Source organism: Alexandromys fortis, unplaced genomic scaffold, assembly GCF_014885135.2.
Source record: "Alexandromys fortis isolate MF-2015 unplaced genomic scaffold, M_Fortis_MF-2015_v1.1 scaffold_16, whole genome shotgun sequence".
Classification (NCBI taxonomy): domain Eukaryota; kingdom Metazoa; phylum Chordata; class Mammalia; order Rodentia; family Cricetidae; genus Alexandromys; species Alexandromys fortis.
In genome coordinates this window covers 4,330,637-4,343,515 of record NW_026067893.1, presented here as the reverse complement: position 1 = coordinate 4,343,515, position 12,879 = coordinate 4,330,637, and the positions used below count along the sequence as shown (strand labels likewise).

General features: G+C 43.7%; 1 protein-coding gene across 1 annotated transcript in view; it reads left to right on the top strand.

The window, feature by feature from the left end:
- Positions 1 to 180: 180 nt before the first annotated feature.
- The window catches only part of Nhlrc2 (NHL repeat containing 2), a 45,176-nt gene continuing 32,477 nt past the window's right edge, over positions 181 to 12,879 (top strand). Inside the window, exons 1-2 of the mRNA XM_050144780.1 lie at positions 181 to 525; positions 4,029 to 4,181. Coding sequence (XP_050000737.1) covers positions 348 to 525; positions 4,029 to 4,181 — 331 coding nt within the window. The 5' untranslated portion in view covers positions 181 to 347. The remainder of the gene's footprint in view (positions 526 to 4,028; positions 4,182 to 12,879) is intronic.

The window sequence follows — 12,879 nt, the reverse complement described above, 5'->3', positions numbered from 1 at the left end:
ATTTATGTTGGAAACCCTTCCGGGCTTCAAAGGGAATGGGTTCCCCAGGCCCTCTAGGGCGCGACCTGAGGGGGCCTTTCCCGTGTCGAATCTGGCGTTCCGAACGTCCAGGCTTCGCGGCGGCGGCCCGGGACCTGGAAGGGGCGGGGAGGGCCGCGCAGGAGTTTGGTTACGTGCCGGGGAAGCACGGCCCTTTGGCCCCTGGCGTCAGAACGAAGGCTTAGGATAGACAGAAACGCGGGTAGCGCAGATCGGGGCGGGCCGGGCACCGCTCCGAGGTGGGAGGGCGGCGGCGCGTCGGTCCGAGCCGCGCCCTCGATCCCGGATCCCTCGGCTGCTCGCCCAACATGGCGGCCCCCGCAGCGCGCAGTGCGAGCCTCTCGGGCCTGCTGCCCGCGCAGACCTCGCTCGAGTACGCCCTGCTGGACGCCGTCACCCAGCAGGAGAAGGACGACCTGATCTACCAGTATCTGCAGAAGGTGGACGGCTGGGAGCAGGACCTAGCGGTGCCCGAGTTGCCGGAAGGTGAGGGGCTGGCGTCGGGGACGGGGCCCCTCGCGGGTCCTCCCCTTCCTCGGGGTGGGGGACGGAGCCCTTCCCGCCTGCTGGCAGGGGCGCTGGTCCCTGCGATCCGCCCACGTCCCTGAGGAGTTCCAGAGTGGCGACACGCGGGGGCGCGGGGTGCTCTGGAGGGTGAGGACCAGTGTTCGCATCTCTGCCTGGCCTGCCGCCCATGAATGACCTCAGGGCCCCATGGATGTTGAGAGGCTTCGGTCTCCAGTGACCGGGGTACCCGGACCACCCTGTCCCTTCACCGCCTCTTATTCCCGTCGATGTTTATCGATCATTTCTACGTGCAACACAGACTGTTTTAAGCATTCCGGGAGAGAGTTTCCCTGAGGCTCGGTACTACCTCCAGGGCGCTCTCGTGTGTCTTGCCTTACAGTTAAGGAAACTGAGTCCCAGGAGGACTAGGGCACTTGCCCATTTGCTAACACTAGAGTCGAACTACACTACGTTCTGCAGACCTCAGAGCTGATGCTTTTTCTAGCCCTGCCGCGCGCGCTTCCACGTTCAAAGCGGTGGCGGACCTACTGAGTTTTAAAAACTAGGGTCCGTTTTAGTTCAGCAGCCAGGGTTGAATCCTAGCTGTGTGGGTGTCAGAGCACGAGGAAATAGATACTCCCAGCAGAGTAGTTTAAACAAAATGCTGCCTTACCTTCGCTTGGGAGTGTCATTGTTTAGCTTGCTGCTGTTGGCGTGGGTCCTGGCGGGACACTGAAACCGCATGCATAGTTAATTGGTCACTTGTGGCAGGGTTCACGTCCCTCAGGATGTATCAGTACCTCTTCCGTCCCACGACAGTCTTGAATGTCAGTGTCTTTCTTACCCTTTTGCACTTGACTTAAGGGGGTTCCCACCTTTTCCCCTTTATTATTACAGTGGATTTAAAATAGTGTGGAATTGAAAAAACATGGCAGTGCAGAGGTTTATCCCATCAGAGAAACTTCAAAATAGCAAAGACATATATACAGGTGTATTCATATCGCCTGAAAGCTTTGTAATAAAGCAAGGAGGAAATACACTGTTAGAAACCAGCAAGCCATCAGCTAGACTTCTGGGAGAGCCTTTCAGTTTACCTTACTACTGTGGTATTTGACCACTGTGACTCAAGGCATACTCATGAGAAATAATCGGACTTTGTTTTCCAGATAGCTTGATAGTCTGCTGGACTCGACTGTTAAGGACAGCACGCTAAAAATGAACGATGCGGTTGTAGCTCAGTGATAACTGAGAGAGGACCCACGCCTCAGAAGCTGCCACCTGCAGTCTGATGGGCAGGTCCAGGCCGACCAACACTAAGCCCCTGTTCCTTCTTTGTTAGCCTTTTGCTTTTCAACACATTGCTTGGCTTCTCCAGGTCTTGGTTTGTTTTCGCTTGTAAAGTGGAGCTAATATTTACAGGGTTATTATGTGGAGGGAATTCAGGCAAATTCTTGGGTAACAAGGAGACTTACTGAGTTGGTCAGTCATTGTATTCGTTGTAATCATTGCTGCTGAACATACATTATTATATCTGTGAACACCTAGCACAATAACTTCAGTGTGATAACACTCTGTGTCCTCAATACGTCGCTTTTAACAATTTATAGAGACACAATCTTAAATTTCTTGCATGTGGGATGAGAAATACGTGTTAATTAGTTGATTTAATTAATAGTTTTGTGTCATCAATTAGGTATATAATACTTATAAGGAGAAATAATTAAATGTTTATTGAACCCTGAGACCTTTAAAGTATTTGGTGGAAATACTAAGTTGATTTGAGATAATCTTTTCTGGAATTTTGTTAAAATGGAGTAACTGTAGTTCCTGTTATTGGCCGTCCTCCTTGCTACCATAGTCTCCATTTATGTCTGGTTTCAGGAACCCTCTAGTTAATCACCTCAAAATAGTAAATGAAAAGTTCCCTAAAAGAACTCTCCCTAAGTTTTAAGTTGTACATTATTCTAAGTAGCACGGTGAAACGGCTCTCCTGTGTCTTCTCCAGCATGTCCGTCTTCTGTCTGTTCATGACTAGCCAGCCCTGCCACATCTCAGCATCCTGTGTGCTGCTCCTCACCATGAGCCATTCAGCCCTTGTCTTGGTTTTCAGATCAGTGCTTGTGCTTAGACAATCTATCCACTTCATAATGGCCCAAAGTGCAGGAGTAATGATGATTGCTGGCTGTGCCACAAAGAAGCCATGAAGTTCCTCTTGTAAATGAGAAGGTGACTTTCCTGACTCTACAGAGCAGTCCTGTGCTGTGGTTCTGAGATCTGTAGCGAGAGTGCATGTTAACCCATCAGATTGTGAACACAGAAAAGGAACTGCACAGTTCTGCCCTGTGCCTGGAACTGCGAAGGTGGCTAAGTAAGGCAACACGTAAAGATGCAAGAGGGCCACTGGCCAGGCTCAGTACCCGCGGAAAGGACCAGGGGGGACTCCTGTGTCTGTGTTCCCTATCCAACTATGGCTTTTAGTGTCTTTAAACTATTTCTGTCTACTCTGAGCTATAATTCGTGCTTAAATAGCTTTGTTTATTTACTTATAAGCAATAAATATCCTTGTTTTCTTAAATGAGTTAAATAAGGATGCTATACCTTTTAATTTAACAAAATCTTCATACTAAAGGGTTAAAATTTTGAGTCATTGTCAACTAATAAATTCTGTATTAAAAAAACTATACATTTAGCGGTGGGGAAGAGACAGAAATCTTAAATTAATTAATTAATTAAAAAAACTATACAGTTTAAGTTCCTATTTTTCTTTGAAGGGAAGGTAACATGTCTTCATTAGTGTTAATGTTTCTTCTAACTTTGCATTTAAAATGTTATTTTATACTTAGGGTTCCGTCCAACTCTAGAACATGGTAACTTCTCTTTTGTAAGATTATTTTAAGCACTTTATGTTTACCCTTGCATGCATCCTGATCTTTTCCATATCTGCTTTTTAAACTTGACCTTGTTTTTGGTATTGCTTTTATATTTAATTACACGTGCAGATAGATTATTAAAATAATTCCTATTTCCTCATGTTTTTGATTAACTGTGTTGATTTTATTCGCTTCCCCTAGACTAGTCCACTATTTCTGAGAGAATTTAGTACTTTTTTTTTTTTTTGTTTTTTACTACGCTTGCAGTTGCCTCATAACAGCGGATTTTCCATTCTTAGCCTGTTACCATCCATCCTCCTGCTTCTTCCCTCTGAGCCTTTAATCTCCACGTGAGCTTTTTCATTAAATCGTACATCACCTACCTGGTTACAGTCATGAAGACGTTCTCTTATTTAGTAATGGAAAAGAGCCCAGGTAGAAACAATAATAATTCAGATACCACAGACTTCAGTGCTGTCGTCTCTTAACGTGTGTGACTACTTGCACTCATCTTGGAGAAAAGGTTCACATTTTAGTTGGCAGTGTAGGTCAATTACCCCTTGTTCTTTCTTGTTTTCTTCAGTGGTTGTATTTTTGTTTTGTAAATCCCAGGGTTAGAGTGGCTGAACACAGAAGAGCCTCTCTCCATTCACAAGGACCTGTGTGGGAAAGTGGTTGTCCTCGATTTCTTCACGTATTGCTGCATTAACTGTATCCACGTGCTGCCTGATCTCCACGCCCTGGAACGCAGGTTCTCTGATACAGGTATCTGCTTCTGATTGCTTACTCACAGACGGTTGTACTTAGCTCCTTTGCTCCAAGACTGTGGTGCGTGCTTCTAGGCGTGGTCCTAACCTGTGAGCAGGAAAACGCCGTTTCCTGTGCTGTCAGGTTGGCCCTCCGTTTCTAGAGCCCCTGATTTGCCTCCCAGCTGCCACTAGCCTGGCTGTGCCTGGTTTCCATGGGCTTCCTCATGAGCATGGGTTAAACTTAGTGATAACAGTTCGCTGAATTGAGAACCAGAATTTAGAGTTCAGGCTTTGTCTGAGGGTTCCTGCCTAATTTACTTTTTCATGATGAGATATTTAGAAAAGTCTTTTTCTATCCCAGGCTTAACTAAATTTGTTCTATGAGAAAAGTGAAACATCTGGCCCCAAATCGTTGCTCCTCTCTGTGTGACAGTGCAAAGGTTTAAATTACTTCGCAGGAAATGCCGTTAGGCCTCTGGCGTAAAGCACAGTGGAGGGCAAAGCACAGCAGATCCTTTTCCTTTGACCTTGCATCTTTGAAAGATGATTTGTTGCAGTTAATATTTTCCAAAGCACACGGGGAAATCCTCTTACAGCATTAGAGCTTCTGGAGGTCGGAAGCATTGTGCTTAGAGTTTGCTGTCCAGGTTGGAAAATAATCAGGTTTTGATTTTTTGTTGACAACATGAGTAAAATTAATAAAATGGTTTCATGTAGTTAAGTTTAAATGCATCGGTAAGCTGTGTGAACAAATTGGGGCCGCTGGTCCTCTGAACATATGTTGTCCTGGACTATGTGTATGCACAAATGCCGGATATCTTAGAATGTAGGCGAACAAGACCGCTGGCAAAATCTAAAAATACAAATAAAGATTTAGATGCTTTTAGCTATAATATATTCTATTTTTACAATACTAGCTGAAAGATTTACAAATGACTAAAAAATCTAAAATTGATGTGTATAGATTCAAGAGCTGTGCTTTATCATGCCCTGGGTAGTTTGTGCCTGTGTCTCTTATTCAAGCCAGCACATTTATTGAGCGTGCTTCAGGAGTGTTTTTAGAAAATGTGGAACAAATCTGAATAAGAAGCATTAAGATGGCAAAATCCATTATTGTATAAAATAAATGTATGTAAATTTTTAAATTTTAATTACCTTAATAGTTTGCATACCAATCCCAGTTCCCACTCCCTTCCCTCCTCCCATCCCCTCCACTTTCCACCCCACCCCCTCCATCATCCACTTCTCAGAGAGGGTAAAGCACATTGCTTTGGGGAAGCTGAATGTCTTAGGGCTTCTATTGCTGTGAAGAGACACCATGACCACAGCAACTTTTATAAATGGAAACATTTAATTGGGGTGACTTAGAGTTTCAGAGCTTTAGTCCGTTATCATCATGACTGGCATGGCAGCATGCAGGTAGTGCTGCTGGGGAAGTTCTACATCCTGATCCACAGCAGAAAGAGACTGTGTCCCACACTGGGCATAGCTTGAGCAAAGGAGACCTCAAAGCCTGCCTCAACAGTGGCACACTTCCTCCAACAAGGCCACACCTAATAGTGCCATTCCCTATGGGCCAAGCACCCACACACAGGAGTCTGTGGAGAGGGAGGAGTTTGAGCACAGCCTGAATTACAGAGTGAAATGCCATTTCCAAACAAGGAGGGGGCGCTTAACTTCTGTCTTTAAAATTAACATTATGGAGGTAAACTTGTGCCCCTGTGGAGAAATCCAGTCTCTTTACCAGCGGTGGGGTCATTTGCTCTCTCTCTATATAGACAGTTTTATGAGGCAGCTATAAACTTGAAACTGGCCATAGGGGAAGTATTTAGACCATGAGAATCAACAAACACTATAAATCAAGGAATTTTGTAAATTGTTTTTGATCATTCCATCAAATCAAAGAGCTAGTTTGCTAGCATATTATGGGATGTGATTTGCTACCCAAGTGGCTTATTGCAAGGCTGGTAGACTGTAGACCAGCGGTTCTCAACTTGTGGGTTATGACCCCTTCATATCGGATACTTACATTACAATTCATGACAGTAGCAAAATTACAGTTATGAAGTGGTAACGAGCTTATTTTATGGTTGGGGTCCACAGCATGAGTAACAGTGTTGAAAGGCTACAGTGTTAGGAAAGTTAGGAGCCACTGCCACAGACTGACTGACTCTCTGTGTCTCTGCATGTGGCTCTTGTGAATATTGTTTGTGGAATACATTTCTAAGCTTTGGAACCTGCCTTGGTAAGTGGTCTCAGACTTGTAATTTCCAAGAAACATTGCTACAATAATATGCTACTATATGAAAATCCTGGTAACTCCAAACAAACATTCCAGATTTTTTTGGATAAGAATGTTAGGGGCTGAGGTGATGCTTTTAACCAAACAATTTTACTTTCAATTCATTTTATTTTTCAAGCCACCCTCAATGATAGTTCTTATAAAGGAGCAGTGAGGACTTAGAACCTAGGATTCCCAAGATAGTTGCCTTTGTGGCTCCAAGTGATCACAGTGAAAGAACTCGATCAAGGTCAAGAGGGGCTAGGAAGGACCAGATTTGGGGAGAGCACACGCAAGGTGTCAGGCCACTCTCCATGGACACACAGCACACAGCTCCTCCAGCCAGGAGCTGGGACACCTTTTGCACACTGCCAGCCAGGGGACATACTGCCAGTTGTTAGGTTCCTCTCCCATGATTTGTACTGGAGGTGCTTGCAGGAGCAGCTTCTTTTCTGTGGCCTGTTCCAGAATACCAGACTCCCTAGATGAAAACACTTATTTGGCCAAAACCACACAGTTTCTGCACAGCTTAGACATGGCAAGCCTTCTGCCTGTGCTAGAGAAAGTGGGAGCCTGTTAGCGCAGGTACTGGGCACACGGTCCTTGTGATCTCTACAGATGGATATGGAAGGCCTGGTAATGCTGTTCTGCTCTATGAGATGGGGTAACAGGCAGAAACCAGCTGTAGGGGGTTAGAGCAGTAGGGCGTAGTCATGAATTCAATATGGATTAATGAAGGCAGCTCATGGGTTATTATGGAGACATTCTAGATGGGGTTCTTGCTTTTAGAATTGCATGTTTGATAACAGAAAACACCAAAGAAAGTATGGATCTGGAGGGGAAGGTTATGATTCAGTTTGAAGTATCTCTGATACTTGTGTTTCATTTTCCACATAACTTCCATTGCATTTAGGATAAAGGGCTAAATTCTGACCATGATTTTCAAGGCAGGCTCTTTCTTCCTGATTGTTCTTAAGACCTCGAGCTTCCGTCCTCGTTGTCTGTGCTGTCTTCTCTCCCTGAATCTTCTCCATCACTCTCCACCTCATTTCATCTCTCATCGCTGAGCTATTGTTTAGGGGAAAGTGGGTAGGAAGTGTCATGACACACTTTGATTAATATTATTAGAGCTATATAATATGCATAAATGGCTTAACTTTTGAGTCCTTATTTGAATTTAGCTAATTTGGAATCATTGCTGTTATTTATTTCAGTGTTTGCCTTGTCCTAGATCTAGTCAGTGTCTTGCCCCGCAAGCTGCCTCCTGTGCTCATGCCATTTTTGGACTACTTCCTTTTCACACCAGAGTATTTCTAGTTCCTCCTGTGCTTTCATAGCCCATCCCCCAAAGTTACCCTATCTCTAAGGAGCTCATGGTTCCTAAGCTGACTTTGTATTTAGTTCAGTCCCTCTCAAAGACCTAAACAAGTCTTTCCACCTGCCTCCCCCCAGCAGTCACAGTGTTCATCTGAAGGGCAGGAGGAGTCACCTGTTACCCCTTATGTTTCATTTTAGCACCTCCATTACCGTGTGTGTGTGTGTGTGTGTGTGTGTGTGTGTGTGTGTGTGTGAGAGAGAGAGAGAGAGAGAGAGAGAGAGAGAGAGAGAGAGAGAGAGAGAGAGAGAGAGAAGATACAGCCTGGTTTTCACAGTGAGAACTAAACGGAAAGGTTTGCCATTCATGCACCGGTTTTCCTACCTTCTTCTGCCTTGTACTTTATCTCATTTATTACCTTTTCTCCTAAACAGGAAGTGCTGCACTTGAGACATTTTGTGCCTAGTATTTCACAGTATATGTACTGTGTCTTTCATTCAGCTGTTTCCCTGCATGCCGGCTCTCAGGTTCTTTCTCAGTCGTTACAGTGAATAATCTGATGGAGAGACAGGTTTTCACTGCTGATGGGCTCTCTTATGGTCATTTCCTACAAGTGAGATTGCAGAAGTCATTCTGTGGCATATTTCTAAACTCCCCATCATGGGATTATGCTCACTTGCATTCCTGCTAGTCGAGAGTATGTTTGTCTGTGTGTCTGTTCCTCCTACTGCTTCAGCAAAGCGTCTTAACTTTCACCTGTTGAGACACCGTTCCACACACTTAATGTGGCAGTTTATCATGCAGGTAGCTTTTTCTTTAAGTTGATAACTGCTTATTGTTTGATATATAAAGGATATCTTCATGTTAATTTTATTTCAGAATTGCTGAATCTTTTAAGCTAATTGTCAAGGATTTTTCTGCTATACTGATTATATCACGTGCATGCAAATGCTTTTGCAGTTCTTGTCTTTGATTCTCATGCAGTTATCTTTGCCATCTCCCCGTCTGTATCTCAACCCCTTGTCAAATACAGTAGAGCAGGCAGGGATCTCTGACTTGTGCTTATGCTGGTTTCTCTTCATTAAAAGACTTGTTCTGAGGCTGAATTACATTTATTTAATCAATTATTTTATGTAAATTTTAAATATGATGTTAAACAGAACTTCGTCTGTTACTTCCAAACTTAAGGAGAATGGCAGCCACCTGTGGTAGTTAATGTTGTCGACTTGACAGGATCTAGGGTTATCTAGGAGACAGGTCTCTGGGCATGCCTAAGGGATTGACTGTATCAGGATGATTGAAGTGTGGAAATCCACCTTACCTTTGAGGGGCAGCAGTCTGTGTTGCTGGGTTCCTGGACTGAATAGAAAGGAGAAGCTTGCAGAATACTGCTAGTGTTTAGTACTCTTCGCCTCCTGACTGCAGGCGCCTCACTCTCCTCCACCAGGACTTGGGGGCTATCACAGACTATACCCTCAAACTGTGAAAATATTTTAAATAAAAAGTTAAAGAAAAAAAATAAAATGTAACAGTTTTGAAAAAAGAAAGAAAAAGCAGAGCAGTTCAGAAGACTGAGTCAAACACACAGAATAGTCCCTTCGTCCCTGGTAAGAAATGCCCTAATACGAGGTGCACACGCTGAACATCGAGGTGAATGCCTGGATCACAGCTCTTCAGTGTTCCGGAGGGATGAGAATGGAAAGCTTGGAGAAGTGTCGGTTTAGGATAAGCATACAGGCAGGGCGTGGCTTCACTCGGATGGATCCCTCAAGCCAAAGAGGATGTAAAGGATCCATATAAGTGAAGGAGAATTAGATAATGTAACCCCTCCATAAATGATGTCCACAAAGGCACCTGCACAGAAAACAGCGGTCAGAAGAGGGCGCTCTCAAGCTAGGGACCTTGTCCACAAAAACAAACGGTAAAGGTGATGACAGCTGTGTACAGTAAAGAGAATGTGTGACAGTTGTCATTAATAGCCACAGACTTGACAACTGTAGTGTTCCCTCCTGGAGTGCTAGCTTCAAACAGCATTCGAGACTAATGGAAACCAACCTGGATCAGAAACATTACAAACTAAAAAGAAAAAGAAGAAGTAGATATTGATTGAATTTAAGAAACAAAAAATTCAAGATTCTATTAGAAGATGTCCAAGGGGATAAATGCAGATAATAAAGGAGTGGGTGGTGCTGAACTGAAACATGGGGGCGGGGGCTCTGGGGTGGGAATAAGCTAAGCACAGGATAAAACAGTGGAGGGACAAAATGACAGAACGAGAAGACAAGCAAAGAAGGTGCAGCATAAGACTACTTGGAGAACCTCAAAGTCACAACAACCACTCCAAACTCATACCTGAAATTAGAACAGAAGGAAACTGAATATGGAGAAAAAAGAATGTTGATTCTTCATCTTCAGAGGGCCTGTCAGGTACCAGGATATTAGCCCAGAAAAGTCCTAGGGACAGCTTAATGGAACTGTTAAACTTTACAGACCACCCCCCCATATAAAAAGAGAAAAGTCTTAAGAGCTCAGATAAAAAGTTAGTTACAAACTATGTGCATTAGACTGGTTGAGTTGTCCCAATGGACTGTAACAAACTTGGAAGTTGAAGGATTCCTGGCTAGTGTGTACACCAGCCATTGCTGAGGAGTGTCCTATAGGGGAGCTCTCACCTAATTCTGGGTAAGGAGGGAAACTGCCATGGTTGGATGAAGGTATCATTCATGAAGATGCAGAGCTGGGATGAAAATAGCAGTGTAGATAGAGGTTTGTGTGGTGGCCACCGTTTGTTCTGACAAAACAGAGCCACGGGAGGTAACGGGAGGATTTACTGTAGGAGCTGACCTACATAATGGCAGAGCTGGCTGAACAGTCTACACGGGGCCATTGCTTCTGTCTAGTATTGCAGTGCAGATGAGCTGTGGGTCCCATTGTGCGAAGTTTCACTCTTGGCTCTTTGAAGGGCCCATCACCCAGCTCCCTGATAAATGCACAGAGGCTTGTTATTGCTTATAAATAACCTCAGTTTGGCTCATTCTTGCCAGCTTTTCTTAACTCAAATTATCACAACTACCGTTTGTCTCTGGGTTTTTATCTTTCTCTAATTTTATATCCCTTTCTTTACTTCTTTCTTTGTGGCTTGCTGTGTAGCTGGGTGGCTGGCCCCGGATGTCTTCCTCGTTCTCTTGCTCTCCTTGCCTCGTTTCTGTATTTCCTCTCTGCTGCCAGTCCCGCCTATCCTTGCTCCTGCCTCGCTATTGGCCATTCAGCTCTTTATTAGAACATCAGGTGTTTTAGGCAGGCAAAGTAATGCAACTTCACAAAGTTAAACAAATGCAGCATAAACAAAAGCAACACTCACCTTAAAATAATATTCCCCAACAGGGTACAGAAAGGAAGAAGGATAAACTAGAACCCTCGTAGCTTTAGATAAGGAGCGACTAACAGGTGCCCTTTTTTGTACATAGGTAGAGAGCTGGGGTGGGGGTGCCACAGTTCCCATTTCCTGGTGCCCCCCCCCCTTAGCCTGTTAAGATTTTGTGTCTCTTTTATTTTTAGCTTGATTGATTTCTGTAGGCTGTGTCTCATGTACAGGAGAATGTTAGAGTCCAATCTTTTCCTATAACTAGATGAGCCCATGCACCTGTGCATGTTTAGTCATGTGAGTGTATATATGTATATCAGGTTACATCCTCTGTTTCTCAATGTGATGTCTTTTCTTTGCAGCTCAATTTTGCTGATTTCTTTTGAAATTTAGAGAAGTTAATTTTTTTAAATTAAAAAACAGTGGTTAAATTAGGTGAGGTTTCACTGTATACTGAGTACTATACTCAATTCCCTACAGAAGATTACCTCTTAATTCATTTAACCTAGGATGTCATACCTGATATTTTCTTCTTCTCACAAGTTAGAAAGGTGATAAAGGATAAATAATTTGGCCAAAGTTTCAAGTCCTTCCCACTTCTCCCCACCTCTATCCAGTTCCCAGGCAACCACTCCTCACGAGGTTTTTAAAAGCTGATTCCACGGTTGTCTGGTTGTCTTTTGTTTGTCTAGTCACTGTTTTTTGACAGTTTGGTTATGATCTACCAAGACATGTTTTTCTTCTAGTTGGGTCTTGGTGGTGTACTGACCTTGAGTTGTGTAGGCTTCTGCTGTTAGCCAAAATCTGAAGATTAGACATTATTCAAATGTCTGCTTTACCCAAGTTTCTTCTCTTTTCCTCTTGGATTCTTGCAACTCCTTAGATTTCCTAAACTGCTCTCAAGTTGCCTGAGGAAGTTGTGTTTGTTTTTATTTTCTCATAAGCTGCCTGTGGGCTCCAGGCCTTTTCCCCTGCACCTGTTTTCCAGCGAGCGTGTTCAATTTCTTTGTTTCAAGTATGTGTTTTCAACGCTTACTTTGTTTTGTTATTTTGACACAGGGTTTCTTTGTGTAACCTTAACTGTCCTGGAACTAACTCTGTAGACCAGGCTGGCCTCGGAGATCCACCTGCCTTTGCCTCCCGAGTGCTAGGACTAAAGGTCTATGCCACCACTGCCCGGCTTTCGGCTCTAACATTCTCATTTAGTTTTTCCTTTGCAGTCTCATCTCTCTGTTTATAGTTTCTGTCTTTTCATTCATTTCATTTGAGTTTTTCTTTTACTTCATGGGACACAATTTCAAAGCTGTTTTAAGTCTCTACTAAATCAAATGATTCTATATCGGCATCAATATCTTGTTTGTTTTTTATGTCCTTTGATGACAAAGCACATACCCTTTTTTGTGGTACTTGTTTGAGTCGTGTTCTCGCTGTGGCTCTGGATGACCAGGAATTGGGTTACCATTCTTTGTAAAGCCATAGTTTCGAGTTGTCCCTGAGATGTTGAAATCGTATAATGTGTGGAACTTTGGAACTTGGGTTCTATTGAAGTCCTGATAGATGTTTTTAGCTTCATTTAGTAGCCATTCAGCCCAGTTACTTCTGATAATAAGTTCTCATCCTTTAGAAAAGGTATTTGTTTTTATTTTATGCATTTGAGTATTTTGCCTGTGTGTGTGTATGTGCTACACATGCCTGCAGTGCTTGCAAGACCAAAAGAGGGCGCTGAGTACTCTGAACCTGGAGTTACAAATGGA